This window comes from Branchiostoma lanceolatum, chromosome 2 (genome assembly GCF_035083965.1).
Source record: "Branchiostoma lanceolatum isolate klBraLanc5 chromosome 2, klBraLanc5.hap2, whole genome shotgun sequence".
Classification (NCBI taxonomy): Eukaryota; Metazoa; Chordata; class Leptocardii; order Amphioxiformes; family Branchiostomatidae; genus Branchiostoma; species Branchiostoma lanceolatum.
Window position 1 is genome coordinate 16332122 of NC_089723.1, and position 22893 is coordinate 16355014.

General features: G+C 41.3%; 3 protein-coding genes across 10 annotated transcripts in view; all 3 read right to left on the reverse strand.

The window, feature by feature from the left end:
• The window catches only part of LOC136427598 (E3 ubiquitin-protein ligase MIB1-like), a 66541-nt gene extending 58541 nt beyond the window's left edge, over positions 1-8000 (reverse strand). For 7 of the 8 annotated variants that reach the window (XM_066416574.1, XM_066416572.1, XM_066416570.1 and 4 more), the window contains exons 1-4: positions 7882-8000; positions 6578-6975; positions 5354-5525; positions 601-835 (exon numbers count right to left, since the gene is read on the reverse strand). In XM_066416574.1, the coding sequence (XP_066272671.1) occupies positions 601-835; positions 5354-5525; positions 6578-6929 (759 nt within the window). In that variant the 5' untranslated portion in view covers positions 6930-6975; positions 7882-8000. The remainder of the gene's footprint in view (positions 1-600; positions 836-5353; positions 5526-6577; positions 6976-7881) is intronic. The other variant, XM_066416567.1, reaches the window with a different exon arrangement.
• An 896-nt stretch (positions 8001-8896) lies between these two features.
• Positions 8897-11252, reverse strand: LOC136427616 (neurensin-1-like). The gene is made up of 2 exons (XM_066416599.1): positions 10487-11252; positions 8897-9789 (listed from the first exon to the last, which is right to left on the reverse strand). The coding sequence occupies exons 1-2, from the start codon at positions 10976-10978 to the stop codon at positions 9604-9606; spliced, it is 678 nt and encodes a 225-aa protein (XP_066272696.1). The 5' UTR covers positions 10979-11252; the 3' UTR covers positions 8897-9603.
• A 4384-nt stretch (positions 11253-15636) lies between these two features.
• Positions 15637-22685, reverse strand: LOC136427612 (O(6)-methylguanine-induced apoptosis 2-like). The gene is made up of 10 exons (XM_066416595.1): positions 22306-22685; positions 21834-21955; positions 21579-21677; positions 19615-19791; positions 18884-18945; positions 18166-18224; positions 17888-17991; positions 17690-17754; positions 17127-17317; positions 15637-16698 (listed from the first exon to the last, which is right to left on the reverse strand). Exons 1-10 carry the CDS (start codon positions 22385-22387, stop codon positions 16625-16627), a joined length of 1035 nt encoding a protein of 344 aa, XP_066272692.1. The 5' UTR covers positions 22388-22685; the 3' UTR covers positions 15637-16624.
• Between the last annotated feature and the right edge of the window lie 208 nt (positions 22686-22893).

Genomic DNA, 22893 nt, shown 5'->3' on the forward strand with positions numbered 1-22893 from the left:
CAATCAAAACATGTTGTAAACAAACATTGTTAGCAATTAGCCAAAGCTACACAAAAGACACTGTTTGGTAAGGAATTGATGCAATGAAGGTGATTGGCACTATCATGATAGATTGGCACTAGAATGTTTGAAGACAAAGATTATATACAGCAACAATGTAAATTTTGTATCCCATGTTGAAATTTCATTGACACTTTCAAGATACATCCTCTCTGAGTTCAATTTCATCTTTCTTTTCTGTCATGATGCTTACCTTTATAAGAACAGTATCTTTCACACAAATATCAAGGAACAAAGGTGCCCTAAGCGATTTCAGGGGGTAAAAGTGGAAATATTCTTTGCATCATTATTTCATACTTTGGCAAGTTTGGGCTTTTAAAAAGAGTGCAGCAACAAGTCACATAAGGGGTATCTTATTTATTGGTACCACCCAAAAATCAACCCAGAATCCAGCCGTAACCATTTTCGATGGTCGATATGCAATGGGATAGTGTTCATAACTGTTATTCAAACTTACTATGGATAGAAATCACTCAAATTGATTTTGAAAATACGTCTTTCAACGCCCTAATATTGTTAGGTTGCCTTGCAGATACTCACCATTCCTTCAAACCCAACCCTGTACAAGTTCTTAGCTCCGTTGTCCCACAGCACGTAGGCGGCGCTCCGAGGGCTGGAGGCACTCCAGTCCTGAATCTCGGTGACTTTCCCCCGGCGCCCGTTCCCGCCGTCCTGATCCTCCCACTGCCAGTCAACACCTCGGACTACACGAGCCCCGGGGAATATCCCACGGGCAGCGATCTTCTTACTCTTTCTGCGCTGCTCCATCAGACTCCTGATAACAAAAAAATAAAAGGTGATGTTCAATCACTCTTACCGTAAAATTCCTATTTACGTACCCACCCCTCCTAACGTACGCACCCCCGATTTGAGGATGATTGCGGGCCTGACTCAGTGAGTTGAAACGTTCAGGGGAAAAACCCTCCTAACGTATGCACCCCCTGTCCAGCATTTCGGTGGATAGTTAGAGGTTGACATGATCATCCTTCCGATGATGTTTACCGACTCAAGGGGTTACGGAGAAAATGTTTCTGGGTAGAAAATGTCAAACAATTTAAATATATCATATATTCTTTATTACTGATTGATTGTGTGGTAGCATTCCACACTTCATTTGCATGAAGATGTACCGTACTCTCAAGCTGATATGCGATTTTTACGAGGAAGAACCCCTCCTAACGTAAGCACCCCGACTTTGGCGCCGGCCTGGAGCACCTGCTTGCGACTTGAAAAGTTTAAAAAGTGCGTACGTAAATAGGGATTTTACGGTATTATCGTCTCATTATCTTGAAATGTAGTATGTTGCTCAGTAGTCTTGTTATGCATGTTGCACTCATATTTATGTCATGGTCATACCTTGGGTTATCACACGAGTTTCTACTTTTGTCACATGGGCTTCCATAGAATATTCAGAATGCATTTCGAGTGCGCCGAGTGTGCCGCTGTCGAAAATTTGGATGTTGAAATGTGTGGCTGTTACAATTTTTTGTTTGACTCCTGACACCAACTTTTCTCAACTTCTGACGCATTTCGCCTTGAAATGTGTGTTTTCTCGGGTAAGTATGGCATAAATTAAATACAAGACAGTGTATTCCATATTACCCGAGGTCCCAGGCCAACCGCGGGTTAGATAGCCCTCCGGCCGTTCAACCCACAGTCGGGATGGGACCTCGGCTCATACTGAATACACCATGTTGTATTCTATATAATGTACGTGTTATGTTTTGTGCACATTGTTACCATTTGTATGTCTGCTCTGTGTTTTTATGAATCCAGGAAAGAATAAATTAGATTTTTCTAATCTAATGAATTTCTAATAAAACATCAAAACATCCAGTGGTTTGATTAATGCAAAATGACAAGATTACAAACACAGAATCAACAGTCCAGCATAAGAAAGACCATCCACATTCTCATCTACTTGTTATATACATATAGACAATAGGATAAATGCAGTGACAGTGAAGTACTAATTTTTACAGTTGCTAACAGGGGATGCATAATCATGTTAAACAAACACAGCCAGAAGTCACTGTGAAATTCACCATTTCTTCTATACTATTTCACAAGATTCAAATCAAGCAATGGGAAAAATGAGGCATTGCAGTTGACACTACACAAATTAGTGAACCATTATCATACATAGCGTAGAGAAAGATACAGAATGAATTATGCACATTGCAATTTATGCACATCTCGTGAAAGAGTGACTCACTTAGTCCCACTGGGAAAATTTTCTGGACGTACGACAATGTCCACGACAACGCCTTTTATCCTGTGTTGTACGTTGCGGTGGCGTAGTGGCAGGGTGTTTAGCCCCAGAACCCGAAAGTACCGGGTTCGAATCCAGGGTTCCCTGATCTGTCCCATTGACGTTGTGCCCTTGGGAAAGGCAATTGACACAGCTTTCTTCACTCCACTCAGGTGAAAATGAGTACCTAGCTTCGGTTAGGGATGTCCCTCGGATAGGACGTCACATGGAGGTCCCGTGTTTGAGGAGAGCCACACCTTGAGCATGTAAAAGAACCCACCACACTTATTGAAAAGAGTAGGGGTCCTTCCCGGTGTGTGTGGATCATATAAATCTGTCCAGATATGCAGCTTGCACTCTTCAGTACAAACCTGGTGTGTTACACCATGAGGCGGTTTACCGGGTATGCAATACAAACAAACAAACAAACAAACAAACATCCATGATCCAGGGTGAACGAATGACAAAGTCATAAGGGCCTTAAAATGCCTGTCATACGACATGCGGGGCCGATTCACACACAGGAAAAAAGGGGATGAATGCCAAAAATGTATGTGGTTGTCGTACGTCCAGTGTCTGTGTATCGGGTCTTTGTTTTCAAGACACCAAATGAAAATAGAAAACCCTGCCCAATCATATTTTTACGTTTCGGCGCATGCGCGCCGGAACGTATTGTCCTGGCTTTTACCTTCAAGCAAGGCTTCAAGCATGGACCAGGGAAGCTTGGTTCAACACTGTGTCGCAGATTTGCATGTGACACAGGACGGCGCAGATTTGCATGTGACACAGGACGGCGACCGCATGTAACTGCTACAACTGTTCGGAAATATCATTGCATTGTGGTTTCGGACTTTGATATCCTGAAAAATGACCATATTACATCTATTCCACAAGATTGCAGAAGAAAAAAAATGATTTCGTCAAGAAAACGACCAAAAATCGGCATAAATGATACCATATAGTAAGGTTATAGCATTACGTCCAGTGTGAATAGTTACGTACCGCAGCTTGGCCGATCTGGCAACGCGAAGCTCTTCAGACCCAGAAGATCCGGGTTCGTCTCCGTGCATGGATTTTTTTTTCTTTTTAGATATTGAATATCAAAAATATATATTGATATTATATTAATCTATCAATATCATATTTATGAATATCATTTTTTTCATTAATAAATAAAGAAATATTTTATATTTGTTATTTTTAAATATTCATTTAATAGATACAAGCAGTGTTTCCGCCAGACCGCGACTGAGAGGCCGTCCACTTGGGGAGGGCCGTACCGCGAAAATTAATTGACCGTACCGCGAAAATTAATTGACCAGGAAAAGTAACTGAATGTTGTGATCAGAAAAGACTTTGTTAATTTTTCAAAATCAATTTGTTACGAAGGTCGCTTTAATACTGCTTCAATCGTCACAAAATGCGATCTATATAAAGTATACTAGTGACCAGAAGCGTCTGAAGTGTAAAGGGGTTTTCCCGCCCTGTGGTCACGTGACATCTTGCCGTCAACCAATCAGAGCACAGGATTTTATGACGCGGACCAATCAGCGCTTAAAACCTTGCATATCAATGAGCTTAAAAACATGGCGGACGGCCCGGGACGGGGCAGGTTGCGGCTCGACTTATGTGAACTCATAGCGAAAATTATGATTTATCTACGGTACATATGGAGAATTTTCACGGAAAAACACTCAAAGGAATATATATTGTGTCGAATACGGTCAGAAATGACGGCGAATCGCGGCAAATTACGACGTAGAGGCTGAAATGCACGGGCGAAATTCTTGTTTTGTTTACGTTTTTCTTGTTTGCTTCGATGACTTTCTTCGATTGAGTCTTGAAAAACGGGTTTTTAATGAGATCACCGTATGCCAAAGGCACCGACATCGATTCTTCGCAAGCTTAACAATAGCAACAAACAAAAGAGTGTGAATGTCCAACGATATAGAGCGTCCCCACGCCCGCAGTAACAAAGAAAAACAAAGAAATTATGCCGACCTCTCGTATTTTTTTCCCCGATTTCTCGGCATTTAGTTTGTCTTTTTTTTAAAGAGGACGGCCTATGTCTGAGTTCAGGCCGTCCAAAACGACATAAGGCCGTCATTTGACGGGAAGACGCCCCTCTGGCGGAAACACTGTATACAAGGCCTTTGTCTTATGAACAGGACTTCATAGATTCCAAACCCGGCATTCGAATTTTTCTGTTCATTGTAATGGAAAATACCGTGCAGCGGCTCCTATGCGCGGTAAGATGATTCTTGCAAAACACTCGCCACTAAACTTCTATCCCCGATGTAAACAGAGGCTCTTGATGTTGTTTGCAAAACAGCGATTCTTTGTTACAGTAGCAAATGCTCCATTGTTCAGTATCGACTTCATTCAGACAACACGGACGTGGAAAGTGGCGCCCCTCGGCACAAAACTATGGGAATTTTCATGAATTTTAGCAAAATTACCCAGGAAAATAAGGAAGAAATGTTGTAAATGCGGAAACCAGAATAATACGGATGAGGTAGCTGTTGATTTGTTTGACATTTGGTAGTCATTTTAGATAGAACCTTAGCTGTTATGAACTTCTATTTCACTTAATTACCATAGTGCTGATGATTCAATGGTGCTTTTTCAAATTTTATGTTTTATTGCGTGCCATGTACATAATTACATTGATAGCTTTTATAATGAGCCTATTATACATTTTACAAATAAGTACAAGTTGTAGGCCAAGACCAGCTTTTTCAAAAGCACTTAAGTTAAGTGACGTAACTTCAAAATTGCTTTCCCCAATCTGCCTTTCTCTATTAAAACAGTACTCATTTCCCAAAATGACAATTTTTCTTATAGACTGAACAGCCCTTGAGTGACTTCCTCTGGCAGATTTTACTTCAAGTAAAGGGAAAAGACAATTCACACTTATAAACGTAGCCGAAACGCCAGCTTTTTTTAAAAGCTCTTGTTTTGATAGAATTATCATTCATTGTCAGATAAACTGTTTACACAATATTACAACAGTAATCCTGACAATCAACGGCATTCACATACCTTTCAGTTCCAGGAGTGGCTATTCTATAGAATCTATGACGTAAGTTGTGCTTGTCTCCATGGTAACAGGAGGAGCACAGGTCATAGTTGGTGCACTCTGCACACTTCCACCTGATTCCAAAGATGGGCTGCATACGGCAGGTATCACACATGGTGCCATCATGTTTGATGCCTATGGAAAAAACATTAGAAAACATACATGATGTAGTGCTGCGTACCGGTTCTGTGTACTTATTCGGTACAGGTCCAAAATACTGGATCATGAAGTACCGGTACTGTACCAATATAAATTTACACCAAGTATGTGCTTATTTTGTGACTGACCTCCTGACCTCATGCAACACCAAACGTGACCAAAGTGATACCTTGGAACAGAGTAACTAATTTGCAACAGGTCATTCAGGCAGGCCGGGAGTTTTGATAGCATTTGGCATTTTAGGCCAAGGGAGTTTGGTGGTAGGAAACCTAGTTATGATTTTTTAATAAAGATACTGACAAGTTGAAAACAGTTTATGTTTTTGTCATTGAAGGAGTCATTTTCAGAAAAACAAATGTTAATTTTTCATTGAAGGAGTCATTTTCAGAAAAACACATGTTAATTTTTCAAATTATTCGGGTACAGGTACAGGTTCGGACCTCTGTTACAGTACCTGTACCTGATGTTATGTATAGGTACGCAGCACTAATGTATGATCATGAGAATTGTGATAGATTGCATTAACAAAATACCTGTTATTCCTCTTCCATACGCCAGCGGATATTCACTAAAAAATCATTAAAAAATCACTGCTATAGGCTATAGCAGCAATACAGTATGAAGAACACAACCATAGCTCTTTCTTAAATTCCAATCATCTTCACAGACTTTTCAAAACTAAAATGGCTGCTCAACAACTTAAGCATAATCAAACTGATAAGAATTTGTATAATCGCCAGTTTCTGATGTGAGAGTCAGAGAGAGCCAAAACAGTCTTCGGGGTTTTTCTAGAAGAAAATTATTGAACAAGAGGGAGCACGCACAGGCGAGGGAGCGAATTCTATGTATTCATGGAAGAATCGATCGCTGAGGGAAGGCTGTATGCTGGATATCAAGCTAAAATCTTAATTCGACAAGGGGGTGCTGGGCTGAAACAAGAGGGCGCAGCGCCCCTCTTTTCTGATTTAGATTAACCACTAGTCTTTGAACTGTCCACTCCTGCAGACATTTCAAACTTCCCCCCTCACCTGTAGGGCTGCTGTCCAACATTCTCAGGTCGAACGCTCCAGCACAGCGGTAGTTTGCTGCTGTCCCGTTATCCCACACAACCACCACCTCCTCGGGACTCTCGAAGTTCCTGACAGTTCCCACGTGCCCCTCCCCTCCGTCCTGCTTCCCCCACTTCCAGTCAGGCCCGCGGATCACGCGCGCCCCAACGCCTTCCATCAGGTTGACTCGTACGCGGCCGGGGTTGGCGTTACTCGCCACGACCGCCACGGTGGGGCTGGCGTTGGGGGCGGCAGCCGTGGCACCGCCATTGAGGTTTCCCTCGCGCTCTCGCTCCCTCTCCAAGTTCAGGTTGTGATTGGCGGCGCTCATGGTGATGATCTAATCACATACTGATGCGCAGGAATACTTTCGCCATCTGTAAAAGACACAGAGTTTTGTTGAGCTTGGTAAATAGAGCTCATGTTACAGTGTGGTTCAAGCGCCACTTACTAACCAGTCTAACTGGTCCAGATCTTTTAGCCTAGTGATAAGTGTGTTGGGTTTGTGCACTAGTGGCCCGGTTCAAATTATTCCCGGGAGCCAGGAGACTGTACTACTTACCCCATACTGGAGGCAAGCACCGGTCACATAATGCCATATCTCTGGCATGCAGGCATAACATTGAATAGCATATGATTGCATGATATTTAACTCAAATATCAAAGATCTATCTATGTCAATACTAAACTAGGTTGAATCTATTTTCTCTGCATTGGAAGTTTCAGTATAATGCGTAACGATGGTTTCTAAACCCATGTACTGTACATATACATGTATAATACATCTAGACATACACTTTGTTTGATGATGCAAACCATCTAACGTTTAGATACTTAGATGTTGCAGGAAATGAAAAATGAAAACACCACACAAGCATATTTTGAAGCAACATGGTATATCAAAAATGTTTTGATATACCATGTTGCTTCAAAATATGCTTGTGTGTTTTCATTTCATAATCCTGCAACATCTAAGTATTTTAACGTTAGTTGGTTTGCATCATCAAACAAAGTGTATATCTAGCTCATATTCCTAAGTCTCAAACTGTACTTTTTACACACTTAAGGCATCAGACAGTGATTCAACGCTGCAGTCTGCGACCGACTGAGTAATTTTGTGCATACCATACGTCTAGTGCCCCCCTCCCCAAAAATTCGTGTCGTGACTTCCGTCCTCATAACAGTCGATTTTGAAGACTTTACCAAAACGACTGTCTATGATCAGCAACTAGATTTGTCCCAATAGTATCAGATATATGCTTTTGTCAAACATTATGGCATACCATTTCGATTGTGTGTCCTCAATCGCGTGGTTCTTCCTCCTCGGCTGCAGCTCAGCTCCGATCCTGTCACCCGAAAATACTTCAGGTCGTTCATAGATCGGATGCTGCATAAAACCGGAAGTGACGCAACCTTCGGGTGAAAGTACCGAAGATTGCCGAAAAAGGAGCTTCGGTTTTCCGAGTGACGTCATTTGGACCTTCGTTTTCAACATTGAATACCACACAAACGTAATATCATGCATGATTATGAGCAACATATTTTAGCTTTCATAAACGAATACGTTCAGTGTTCTAACTTAATTTCTTCTCTTTTGATAGCATTTTCAAAATTGGAAACAGTCGCCAACATCAACTATCAAATCTTCAATCGGAGTGGTAAAGAGAAAATCAATCACGCAAATGAAGACCTAATTTGCATGATTAGTGAGAAAATACTATAATACCATAGTGGTCGATGACGGGAATTTCATAGTGCTGCGTTTAGAAGTTAACTAAACACTAATTGACTAAAGGTGAACATCATCGACATAAATCAAGAAAATTAGGGCCTCATTTGCATAATCAATGAGAAAATAGTACAGTATCCCTCTTGGCTACAATACAACGTTCATACTTTGGACAACGTATTCAATTTGGGCAGAGTAGATTTAACTGATACAATTTATGCAAACGAGGACCTCTATACATCATAAATTGTGAAGGTTAACATCATTTGTCGAAGGTCTGAGATCGCGAAACTCTAGTTTCCTTTGATACAAATAAAAATCTTCACCTCTGTGCCCAAACGTGCTGCTTGCAATTTCAACGAATGACTCAAATGACTGTGTATCTCTGCTATATTGTATCTGACCCTTACCTCTTCCCTCATGACCTCAATGAAAAGCGGCCTGCGTGCCGATTTGAGCTCATCATGAATAAACAAAGGTTCAAACAAACAAACAAGCAAATGATATACATCAGAATTGTTGCATTCAAAGGGATATTGATAGTAATGACAACAGCATCTGATACGGAATATCGTCATCAGTTTAATTTCCGGATATCTGTTTATTAATTACTCAAGTTCACATACTCAACGTAGCTACAGTTGTCCTGGGCTAGCTGATAAACACATGTTCGCAAAAAAAGAAGGAATTTATTGACAGTGATGTGAGAGTCTTGTGACATACCTTTGTTTCAAGATTGTATCGTGTGTTTTTTTCGCAACATGGTAGCACTCGATATCTACTTTCTTATCAGTTCATGTAAATGCAATATCATCACAGACAAACCTGGTTTATAAAGTAGACCCGTTAGAATTAATGTTTGATCCCTAAGTACATGTATCAAACTTTTACACAAGCACAACATATAATAGCTCTGAATAGTTTGCAACACAACACAACAAAATAATGATGCATGTCTAGTATTGTTTATCATTACACTGCAACTTCAACAACCGTAAGCTTATTAAAGCATCAACCTTCAATAGTCGTTTCTTGGTCCCGACTTAACACCATCGCATTGCATTCTAGCTGAGAAATTCCGAAAATAGATACCATCGTCGAGGTATATGTCTCTGGGCTACGTGATTTTCAACAGGAAAATACATTCAATATCACTCACTAAGGCTATAAACTATGTTCACTCCGTATAATATATACATTTAATCCGAGTAATGTGGACATATTTCTGCAGCATTTGTTGCGCTAAATCATGGAATGTTCCCGAAGGTAATGATATCTAGTTTTCCAGGAGGCTATCTTCTTCCCCTGTGGGGGCGGGCTTGGGTTCCTGGGCCCCCGGCTGGACGGTCTTCACCTGCTCGGTGACAGGGATGCCCGATCCCGAGCCGGACACGGGCGGTGTCATGCCCACGGTGCCGTACCCTCCTGGTCCCACAAGCAAGGGGTCACTAGCGATGCGGTCCTGGAGTGGAAAGACAGAATGATAATGGTTTTTATTCATTTCGTGTAGTTGTACAGATTCGCAGGACCATTGGGATTGGCCCTGAATTGCTCTGACACTCACAAATCACACACAATACTAGAAGTAACGTTATATTACATTACTGGGACAGTTAAAATCATTCATCACTATCAGTACTGACTAAAAATATTTTAAAAGCTTTAAGAAGCAGAAAATCACTTTCACGTCGTGCTGAAATAAATTATATAAAGTCATCTTATGATCAAAAACAGTAGACAGTGATTACATATAAAAGCATAACTGTATACAGTATCGCAAATACAAGACGACAAGGATTAGTAGTAGAATGTTTGCAAGCATGACATGAACGATTAGCTGGAGGCCATGGCAATGATCATGAATTGACCCCCTATTGACATGCTGTTTACCGTTTCAGCGCCATGCAAGCAAAAAAAGGCCACTGGACGCGTCACATGCATGATGGAGATGTCGCAAAACAAACGTCATGCACATCGAAAACATAGCTTCCGAGTACGAGTATGGTTAAATTTGATCCGGAAAAACCGTCACAAATCAAATTTTGGACATATGTGCACTTTGAAAGATGCTCCCAATGCCTCCCCAACAAACTATATTTACAATAGTCGGTAAAAGAACATCTACATAGCGTACGCCTTTTTGTGATCTATCATCCTACCTTGAAATCCTCCTGCAGTAGCATCTCCTTCTGCATGTACCCTAGCAGGAAGCTGGGCACGAGCAGGGAGATGGCGACCGTCACACCGCCCAAGCTCAGTAGAATCAGGCCCGTCAGCTTGCATGCATCCAGTTTGTCGTTCAGATCTGACGCGCTTGAATCCACCACCGGCACGCCGCGGAGGTAGCCAACGAGCTCTCGACGTTGGGGGATCAGGTAGCCGATTAAGATGGCGACGACGCCGAACGCAAGGAGGCTGAGGCCGCAAACCATCGCCAGCTTGCAGAAGATGTAGGTTGAACGTTTCGGCTTCGGGTTGATGAGGTAGCGAAAGTCATCGGAGATGTAGGGGTTGTCGTGAGGATTTGAAGGGTCGGGCCCTCCGTACCCGGCACAATCTTCGTAGAAGCGGTGAAGGTAGGAGCGAACCCCGAACTGAGGCGGGCAGGAGTAAGGGGAGGAGGAGGAGGGGCCGTCGGTGTCATCCGCCATCTCGGTGGTCTCACTCTTTCCGGCTGAAGGGTTGGGAAAGGTGCACCGTACCGAGCTCAGGCCCTGCTACAGCGCTCAGTGTCGTCCCAGCCTCTCCACCGAGTCAGGCGCGGACGTCAGGAGTTCGCAAGCCCGCTTGAAGCGATGGCAATTCTGACCGTGCGTGGGAGGCAAGGACAGATGCGGTACATTTTGCGCACGCGGTACACAATCAAAAATTCACGCACGTCCTACTGCATGTCAGGAGAAGTGTCGTTTCCGGTCCCAACACTTCCAAGGTCACGATACAAAAAACATTGCAGAGTCAATCTAACACACTTCTCAAAGTTCCATGCATACCGTGATGAAATGATTTTCACACGTGGATGGGACGTCAATATGAAATGTCTATAATCTGATGAGAGTGTACACTTTAAATTCTCCATGCTGTGTAGCGCATCAGTAATAGCTACGTACTACGCAATACATGATGGCTGCCAAATTAAAGATATCTCCAATGGGTTTTGATGGCGTCTGTGGCACCAGCGCTGTATTCATTAATGTTATCAATTGGTATCCTCTAGAAACACATAAGAAAATGCGTAACTAGCGCAAAATATTGTGCTTCATATGCAATCCAGTAGGTGCATGATACAACATATTGTCCTTTCATCAAAGCTTTGCGAGCAACAGGTGCAGAGTCTGATGACACTCAATTTGGACTTTTGGTCCTATGTAAAACCTTTATCGTCTGCTGCGGTAAATTCGTGTAATTAGCAGTACCACCCATATAGCTGTAAGTGTTATTTCATAGCGTCATGTTGATAATCTGTCAGTTCGCTCTTTGTGTTTCATTCGGGGTGCTTTTACGCGATAACGACTTTCGTAATAACGATTCGGCAGACTTGGTAGATAAACAACCATCGTTGACGCGCCAAATACCGTAGATCTCTCCTTGGTGCTGATTGGACATCATCTCAATTGCGCAGTATTGGTTAAAAGTCCTTTCATTGGTTCGATACTTCTAACGCCATTACTGTTGATTGTACGCCCCAAACACACATTCTAACCATTCTTACTGTTTTTGTGGGTACGGTGTCTATACAGTTCCATGTTCTGTTTGCGCGATATATATCTGATTATATTGTAGACACACAGCCCTTCCCTCACTTACTTTCCTAATGAATATGCGAACATGCACCTCCGTAATCCGCACAGCAGGCTTCAACGTAATAGCAAATATTAGATCTAAGCATAGTAATTGGTAGAACCATCCCTGCATATGTCACAGCAACAAAACAGGCAGTCGAAATTGCAGAACGTGATTTTGATTTATGTATGATATCACCTTCTTTAGTAAGAACTTGAATACCATAATCGCTTGGTCTTGGCATGAAAATACTAAAAGATGAACCTTCAAAGTCATGTGCCACCAGTATCGTGATCAAAACATGTTTATACATGAGTAAAGCCCCTATCACACTTGTGCATATACTAGTATACAAGTCCACATGAGTTGCGTATTGACATGTTTTTGGTCTAGGTTAAGTTTGCAGCCGAAGAAGTAATTTCTTTGGTTTGATAACAAGACCGCTCAACGGTGGGTCAAAGTAGAAAACAACTTCTTCCCCTCAAACTTTACTTAAACCCAAAAAATGTTAATGCGCAACTCACGCGCACTTGAATAAACGCACACGTGTGACAGGGCCCTAAGACAGGTGCACGCGTGTCGTTGATGACGTCTGTGTTTCCCCTGTAATCTGAAGCACAAGGGGACTACTGATTAGCCGTGGGGGCCGGGTACTCGGAAGCGAAGTGACGACAGTACTCACGTCATCACCGTGGGCATACTCATTATGTCATTTTCGCTCTCATGGTGTGTTTGACGAGCACTCAATTGGGTCAGCGAAGGTAGTTTGTTATATTAGATGTCAGCTTAGTCGGTGAGTGCTCGGCGATAATGATGAACTTTATTGCTCGACAATTGTACCTGGCACAATGTATGGCAAGAATGACAGTGCAATTAATACAATGGGTACTAAACTAGTCTATTCTATTCTATTCTGAAAACTTTAATGACAAGAATATATGAACGTAAATGGCGTAATGATATAATATATGTTAAACGTTTCGGTCTGTTAAAATACATTCTCTCTTTTGTAAAGCGCTACATATGTATTGGCCTAAGTACGTAGATATGGTGTCGGGACATGACATAAGTAGATTGAACATGTCTATGTTTGCCTTTGGCAAGGGTTTACTGAATTTACATGAGATCATATCCATTAATTTTCGTCTATCTACAGTATATGCGGGGCATGTCATTAAGAAATGATATTCATCTTCAATGCTATTTTGATAATACGTAGGCTCTACCAGCCTCTGCGGGTCGCTGGGAAAATACAGTAGACTCCGCTTAACTGCACCACGCATTTGCCAGCGTTTTTGGTGCAATTATCCGGCTGGTGCAATAATGCGAAATGTCCAGCTGGACCGTACCACCATGGGCGGGGCGGTGTATTGTTAGTCAGAAACACTAGCACAAAGAAAATGGACGAAATTATGCAGTTATTAACTTTATTTACGTATTCAAGGACATGTACTGTACAAAAATCTTGTAAAGTTTACCATGATACTGTACAGATTAAACTTAACATTTCTTTTGCTTCCTCACAGATGTTTAAATCAGTAGCTAGGTACTGTACACGTGTAGAAAGAGAAAATATGCTTGATTCGCACAGCAAAGAAAACAACTCCGACTGTAACATTCTGCTAGAATAATGACTTTGGTCTCACAATTTGTTAGTTTAAATGGCGGTAGGTATGACTAAGACAAACTTGACACCGTATCTACAACTTGAGTCAACAAATTACATCGAAAGTTTCACACTTGTGTTGGTGAATGCGCAAACAAAGGATAAAAATGCGCCGATAGCGTAAAAGCACAAGGACGATCTAATCTAACAAACACAACTCCGCCTGTACTGTATTTCTAAAAATGATGACTTTGGTGACATAGGTCTGACAATTCTAAGTTAAGATAGCGGTATGTTTGGCAGAGATTACCTTCTTAATTGCAACTTGTGTCCAGGAATTACACTGAAAAACTCCGTCGTCAAAATTCCAAATAAGGAACAAAATGTACAGTGTATCTAGTAGGCAGATATGGTTAGATGACTCAGATCAAGGACAGATCATTCTCCTTATACAGTATCAGAGCCTAACCCGCGTATACCTCGTTCCGGTGAATGCAGGAAGTTTCTAGGACGCGGATTCAGCCAGATGATCACGCTAGCACCGCACCGCCAAAAGGGACTGTTATGTCCGCCTACACGTCTGTAGCCCTTGCCGAGCCTCTATTGTTTCCGACTAGATGTACGTAAAGACGCCGGTATTTTATTATCGGCAGCAGTATGTAGCGCTGCCGCAAACCTCAAACCACCGACAACACCCCATGCCATCCTTAACGCGAAATCAAATCCACGCGAACTTGAATGCATTCACAGTAATAAGATAGTAGTACAGGTAGAGACCAATCTTTATTGAGTGCAGCATGCTGTCTGCCAAAGCGCAATGCCGCCTTTGGTAGGCGTGCGTCTCTTGATGGTGCCGACACGCCCTGGACCCGCCGGGGACCTCCCATACGATTCCTATCAACGTGACTGTCAATGGAGACCGCCTTCTTTTGTTACTCAAAAACAGTTTTAAACATATTGGCGGTATTGCGCCTTTACACCGGCAGGTATCAGCTCATTTGTACCACGTTTGCCGATTTTTAGCGCACCTTTTTAGTTAACTTTTTGAGGATTTTTAAAAAAAATTGGTGCAGTTATCCGAAATTGGTGACAATGCGCGGTGCAGTTATGCGGAGTCACTAACAATGCAGTGAATGGGAACCGGTTTGGGATTTTGGGATTTGGTGCAATTAAACGGAAGGTGCGTTTATCCGAGGTGCAATTAAGTGGCTTCTACTGTAGTAGAAATTGGCCAAATAGAGTCAACTGTGTGAAGGGAGTCGGCTACGGAGAGAGGGTCCAATATTGCAACCCTAAGGCCTGCGAATGTAACCCTCCATGGCCAAAGTCCCCCGGCAAATATTCTCCCTATAGCCGGCGTAGTTAGTCTGGCATAGACCGCAAGCCGGCCGCAAGCGAAGCTTGGAATCCTCCCTTGAAGATGTAACAGCCCACCTCCAACATTCTAACACCTTAGATGTAGTAATGAGATAGCTCATTTCATACACGATTCCTTCGACTCATGTTATGGGTGAGGTTACTATAAATTGATTTATTGAATGATGCACAGGGAAGAAGTCGGTGAGGACTGAATATGAAAAGTTGATACATGATGTTGACCATAATAATGGAATATAACTTATGCCTGTAGACACAGGGCGAAATCAAAGAAGAAGGGGCCAAGGGGATTCCAGCTTATATTGGCCCATATATCAAATAGACTACTACTACTTTGTACTGACAGGTAGCAAAGTAAGATGTATACTAGCTGTGGTATCAGAAAACTTCATCACATTGTCTGCACAGTAACATAACACAACTGCATGCATGCTTTCTTAGATATTCCCATACCAGGCATATTAGAGGCTTTATCAATAGTAAGGTACAACTCTGAGGCTATGATTTCCTGTATATAGATATAGAAAGACAGCTGATTCATTCTAATATTTGACACAGGTTTTGGACACTTTTTATTCATTTCACAGATACAAACAGTTTTTACAATACTTCTCTTCTGTATATACATATGTACAAAATATCTACACTTCTCATAGAAGGCACCAGATATATTCAATACCATAGTCATGTGCACATAATAGGATATGGTGCTTCATAGTATACACAATAGCCTTTGGATTTTATTATTAAAATCCTATTCACTGACATGTGAATGCTCAGACTTGTGACAAGGATGTTCTGGCACAATTTTGTATGGCAGCTCAGCTCCAAAACATTATCTGTTCACCATGGACTCTTAAGCTTCATGGCGCCCAGTTTTGTAGAGAACTTTCTCAAATATTAATTTCATAGTTAATATGGTGCCTTCATTTTAAGTACCAAGCAGCATAGTTTTTACTTTTGATAGATAAAGCTTCCCTGACAGAATATATAACAGTTCCCTCCTGTACAAAATTGATTCTACCTTGACACAATGATTTACACAGACCAACCAGTTTAATAGTATATGATGTAAAGTGCATTTCCACCAAAGATTTCTATTCAGGGAAAGTGCACAAGATTGGTTGATACATCATCTTTACTGTACAGCATCTAAAGATTTCCGAAAATAACTTCATGAGGTTGGTAGAACATAGGATATGTGGGGTTTCTTTTAACACAACCAGGTAATCTCACCTGCTGACGTTTCGGATTAAGGAGGCAGTATGGATCAGGAAGTCATCACCAGTGATGAACCGAGACGAGGGGGGATACAAGCTCAGCCACGTTTGGGATTACGTTCTCGCCGCAAAAGCACCACCTGCAATGGCTACTTATAGCAGAAGCAGTACTCCAGTCAGAAGCTCTGAAGAAGGTGTCTGACAGACACCGAAACATCAGCAGGTGAGATTACCTGGCTGGTTGTGTTAAAAGAAACCCCAAATATCCTAGCATCTTAAGAGTTTTGCATAAGTAACCATGTATGCTCCAGTCACTAAGTGGGGACCCATCTTCCATATGTGTTGTAGATGAAGGACTGCTTGCCCGTCCCTTCTGGATGATATGTGGCTGCGGAGAGAATACAGGGTTATATTGATAGTGGAACAAGATATATTTATACATTTATATAGCAGTTTGTATAAAAAGGTTGTGATACTACCCAGATGTCATTTAACATCTACTATCACGATTCCACCAGGGTACATAATTCTGCCACCCTGAAAAGATATGTCCAAAAAGATTTCCAACACAATGTTCCCCAGTGGCGGATTTATGTAACCTGGCAGAATAATGTTAATGGTGGTTACTATTCTAGACTCCCCTGGGAATTTCTGCTTCAATGTAACATGGAACAAGGATGACTCCCAATAAAAATGCACAGGCATGCCATTTTTACGTTTCTGTTTTGCATATCTACATTTGACCTAATTAACAGGGGCCTCTGGGATTGGGGACCATATCAGTCACTTCAACAACAGGGCCTATGAAAGACTGACCTGGTCCTGGTTGGTCTCGCTCCTTCCCCTTGAACGTCCAGCGGCTGGTGTTGGACACAAACATGGAGCTGGACATGTAGTGTTTCTGCGGACCTTTGTAGTTGACCAGGTTGTAGGCCCCAGGGCCCGGGTCAGGTATGGGGTGGGGCAGGGGCATGGCTGGGGCAGAGATACACAGGTAGTGCTTCATTCTGGAGGAAGACAACATCTACAAAAAATTAGTACAATATCATGGATGAAACAACCATCTATGAATATAGATTCCCTTTTTCCTCATTGAGTCATACCAAAGACTTTATAAAAATGGTACATACTTATGAAACAGTATGGAAGTTAAACACACTCCACTGCCAGTGGACTAGCCCCCTGCTGCAGTGATTGCACCACAGTGTGGCCCCAGGGCTATGAAACGGAGATGGGCACCGCCCTTTACATCAATTATGGTGTGGGAGGATTTAGACCTTTTCCTCATACTGTCAGATGCTTGTCTTTAAAACTTTAAGGACTGAATCAAAGGAATCACATCCTTGGCTTCTTTAAGTACAACTCTGGCAAGTACTTACGGAAACTTTTGTCCCGATCGTTTGTCGGCTTCCTCAAAGGGGCGATATTCTCCTGGACCAGGGTTCTATTGAGGAAGAGATAGATACAGGCAACTTGAAATTTTTCTTTTTCCATGGAATGTAAAATATCAATGACAACAACAAACATGATATCAAGAAAACATGTTTTCAAATGAAGTGGTTAAAACCCTGTTGTACCTCATTCAGGTTGACTTTCCTCATCCGATCTGATGTGGACTTGAAACTTGAAAAAGGGACTTTGGCACTTTCCTTCACCTGATCATCATTGATGTCATAATGCCCTGTCAGGAATGACATAGACATGTCAGTAAAAATATGATTTTCTGCTTATCATTTTTTGTTGTAATATGGATATGGAATGTACATCACCCATCAGTCATGTATTTCAGGTTTGCAATGATCATATATTTTCATACCAACATTACAGCTTCTGAGAAACTTGAGAAAGAACTTACATGGTGCTGGCACTTTGGATTTGACAATTTGTGTTCCTTGTGGGGGCGGCCTTCTTGTTCTGAAGAGAGAAATAAAAACAGGTCATGTAAACAGCTGAGCTAGTGTACCACTTACTGTCCATGTAAGGCCACACCATTTTAATTTCTTGGTTAACGTAATTTTTAAAAAAAATGCTAGAAAGAAAGAAAGAAAACAGAATCTCAGAGGAAAGTTTGTACTTTAGTGCACACAATTTCAGGGAGTGAACAGGGTCAGGTGCAAGTTTTCACCCCAGCCTTCTGTTTTCATGATTTTTTTTGGCTGAAATTTCAAAAAAATCTGTTAACCAAAAAATTTAATTGGTGTGGCCTAATACTTAATGTGTTTGATACTTAACATCCTACATAGCATGACACATAGTATGTGTATGACACATCAAAACATCTGAGGTTCATACATGTAAATCAACATCAACTGAAACAATTGCAGGAAGTGCTACTGAATTTATTCTTTCTACAATTGAAAAAAAAAACATTCGTAAAGAAAATAATTGTCTCCTTTCATATATGTACTCTTATATAGACCACCAAGACCATTATGTTCAACACAAGTCTATTAACCTTTAGCACACTAAAATAGCCATTTGGCACCTCATACTTAATTAGTTACAGAGTTAGGCAGCAGGGAGAAGGTTAAAGACATTTCAAGTAAATTTAAGAGTAAAGAATTATTACTTACGTTGACTTAAATGATGCCTGCACAGGTTGGCCATAGTTTTTAACTACATTAGTTTCCACCACCTGAGGGAAAAAAGACAACATATTGCATTTGATTCACATCAAAGTGATACTGTCACATTCCCCAACACCAGGTAAGGCAGATTAACTCAAAAGTGATTTCAGGGGGTAAAACTTGAAATATTCTGGGGAAAGCAATTCTGTTTGGTGAAATTGAAATTGACTTTTATTTCCCCATATTACTAGTAACACATTTGCATCATTAGCACATTTCATCCTTTGGGTATTTAAAAAGAGCACAGAAACAAGCCGCAAAAGGAGTATTTCATTTATTGGTACCACCCAAAAATCAGCCCAGAATCCAGTCGTAACCGTTTTCTATAGACAATTTCAGAATTGAAATGTTAATGAGAAGACAACTTAGGATGGTTCAATAGAAGACTAAGTCAAGACTCCTTTCCTAATGTCTCGACTTAATGTTCTTTTGAACCATCCTGATTGTCTTCATCTTATTAAAATTTAACATTTCAGAGTTTTGGTATAAAACCTAGTTCTCCAGTTCTGTCACTGACGAAAGATAGCGGATGCTGTCTGAAACGTCTGACTTTCAAAATTTTATCCAGTTGCTTGAGTAACTATTTTTTAGCTTATTCTTCATTTCAATAATGTAATTTACTACACTCTTACACATCATATCATCACAAAACTTCAACTATATCGTATTCCTCTTACAGTGTATGTGTTAGGAGCTGGTTTGTAGTCTGGTTTCTCTGTGCTGACAGCTATTGGTCTGTGGAAGGATCCCGTGCACCCTGCTTTGTTAAAGTCCCCCTGGGTCCTCAACAAGGATGGCAGGGCATAGACTGGGCCAGGGCCGGCTGGGACGGTATGAGATTGTTTCCTCTTGCTCTATAAATGAACGACAAGAAAGAATTGTATGTTCAGCAAGGAGGTTTAAATGTTTAAGCAAGGAGGTTTAAATCAAAATGAAAGTTCAATTAACATGTATTTGTGACAAAATACCATAAATACTTCACAGGAATAAGGAAACAATTCATCATTCTCTGATATACAAATAATACTAACACTGTAGGATGATATCATAGTAATTGTGCTCTGTGGAAAAGGGCCGTATGACCTAAAGGTACTTACCTAAGTATAGGAATCTAGTCACCAGCCAAAAACTGGCTATCATTCCACTGAAATTGATGGCCCCTTTCAATTTCATACTGATGACATTACAGGACCACGGGACTGTCATGCCAATAGACCGATCCCAAAGCCACGCCCCCTGTTCGATTTCGAACACCTCCGTCAAAAACAGGGTTTGACGGACCAAACATGGCCGCCGCGGCTACGTTGAAAATAATGCCACTGACTTCGGTTTAGCTTTTGTGACACTGAAACCCTTTCAAAGCGGGCCAAATAAGAATGCTATGTCTTCTTTGCTGAAGGCTGTATCCACCAGGTAGAGTTGTCTAAGGAGGGGGTAGATGTACTTGCAGTGAGAGCGTAATGTTTTCGGTCAATGTTAAAGCGGTATGCGCCGCATAGTTTTCCCTTGTCGGTGGGCATCAGCGCCCAGTTTCTGACAAGCAGTCGATGCACGTGTAAAACAGGGTTCATATATCTGTGACAGGGTTCCCACTGTATTGACTGCATGTATAACATCTGCATGGTATTTAGTAACTAAGAATTAAAATGCATCCTTTCACTTCCCTGTTCATTTTCAAGTTAACCAGTTTCACACACCAGTAACTGAAGAGACGAAACTCTGCGCTAGCGGACTTTGTAGTAGTCAGCATGTGGTACAAGATTCCTCTCCTTGAGTGCCCGATCTATTTTCTTTTTAAATTCGTTTTTGTTCTGAGCATGCATTCAACCAATACAGTGGAAAACCTGTCCCAGATATACGTACCCTACTTTACACGTGCCATTTCTGCACCGCCAACACCGTTTTTGACGGAGGTGCTCTGAATAGCACAGGGAGTTCTATGGGTCTTCTATTCGTTCGATATGGTGTTCGACAGGATCGGTCTATATGCTTATTGATCTGTATTATGCTTTTTCACTGCAACATTGCTTCATGTAATATCTAACCCTGACATCAATTCAATCTCACAGACTTATAAGGTATCGTGTATAGATATCAGGACAACTCGGCCCATTTCCAACTCGGCCCATTGCAAATCTGGTCAACTCGGCCCATCGCAGTGGTCAAATCGGCTCATCGTCAAATTTCCACAAAATAAAACAAAAACAGAAACACTCACCTTCTAAACCATAACCTCATGACTGTAATTTTTAATGTTTACCCGCCATGTCCTGGGTATAGTAACATTTGTAGCAACAATGTCTCTTTGCGTAATTGTCAGACAACTTTGAACTGTTGAGGTTTTTGGAGCGCTTAGGCAATCAACATGATTTTAATAGAGACCGCATCTTTTTGTCAGACAACTTTGAAATGTTGACTTAATTGAGGTTTTCGGAGTCCCATACCACCAGGGCTTAGGCAATCAACATGATTTTAATGACCACATCTTTTTGTCAGACAAGTTCAAACTGTTGACTTTGAGGTTTTGGGGCCTAGGTGACAATGGAGATGAGCCGAGTTGACTGGGCCGAGTTGGTAATGGGCCGAGTCGTCCGACATTCTCCTGTATACATAACAATAACTTATACAATAATACATGTACCTTGGAAGCAAATCCACCAGTACCCTTCTTGGAGAGAGATGTACTTGTATTTTCTAGTGTCCCATGTCTCACGTATGATCCGGGACCTGGTAGATCATTCTGAGTGGGAATAAAGACACATTGCAATGGTATGAAACAAGTACAACGATCAGTATATCTTCTCTTTGTCTTGAAAATAAAAAGTTATGCTGATTGTGAACATTCAGACCTCAATACTGCAAAACAACAACTTACTAGTAAATAAACAGATCTTACCATGTGTTCATCATGATTGAATCTTCTTGCCTTGGCTCCAAATCCCCTCTTGTCAGAATTGTCTGAAACTATTGTCTGGAATTTGCTTGGGATGCTAGATGTGGCTGCTGCAATTCCATGACCTGAAGTAAAGATTTGGGACAACTGTCATAATTCATCACATAGTGAGTTAGTGTGATGAATAAGTTAGCAAGAGAATTAATGATATTAAACATCTCCAGCTGATAGCAAATATACCGGATTATCTATTCGTAACTTGCGTTACGTAATTGACAAGACGTTTTATTGATATTAAAAGAAAGTCTCTAGCAAAATGTTAGTGACAGACCCTCCCATCCGGCCCTCCCTCACAAGACCATAATATTTTTCATCACCAGAGTGCACCTGTACTTCTACCTCTCACGCATCGCCTAAAATGTTATAAATGCATGTTTCTGTGGTCTCTTCTGTTTTATATACTTGAATGACAAACCTTTGTGGAGTCGACCTGAACTTCTTTGGCTGTGAATTCTCCGTACATCACCTTGATCAAAACTTTTCACACTGTCCGCCATGATTTCTGAAACTTGTTTGGGTGCCTCACAACACCCGGAAACTTGATATCCCCTTGCGACTAACAAAATAAACCCAGATATTCTCAGCTCAGTTAAGGAAAATGCCCAGAGATGAATTCTCTAAAATGGTAGTTTCGGTAACAACAGACTACAAGACATTCGTATTTCGATCAGGAAAATAGAAAACAAGTCAATATGATTTTCGCGTAGTACTACAAAACCACATGAATATCCTTGGCGACAGTGTGTTTACAGGGTGATGGAATATACTACTGTTGCAGTAGGGGAGAAAATATATCAGCTAGAATGTCTGTATCTGCTCACTTCTCAATCGTTACATTCTTATTTTGTGGATGCTTATAGTAAAAACTAATGAAATATCTTTGTCTGCAAAATCTGCACATATTGTCTGTTGGTTGTGTTACATATCGCTCTTATGCAACCGTTGTCTAATCCCTTTTCTTGGTTACATAAGGCTCGCCCAGGGTGAATTTCCTCTCCGATTG

Bases quoted from the DNA above. Each gene is read 5' to 3' on its own strand.
- LOC136427616 (XM_066416599.1), bottom strand. From the start codon at position 10,978: ATGGCGGATGACACCGACGGCCCCTCCTCCTCCTCCCCTTACTCCTGC. The intron at 9,790-10,486 runs GTAGGATGATAG...TTTCCACTCCAG, and splicing joins TACTGCAGGAGGATTTCAAG to GACCGCATCGCTAGTGACCC.
- LOC136427612 (XM_066416595.1), bottom strand. From the start codon at position 22,387: ATGGCGGACAGTGTGAAAAGTTTTGATCAAGGTGATGTACGGAGAATT. The intron at 19,792-21,578 runs GTACATGTATTA...GTTCATTTATAG, and splicing joins CTGGTGGATTTGCTTCCAAG to AGCAAGAGGAAACAATCTCA. The intron at 17,318-17,689 runs GTAAGTACTTGC...GTCTTCCTCCAG, and splicing joins CGATCGGGACAAAAGTTTCC to AATGAAGCACTACCTGTGTA.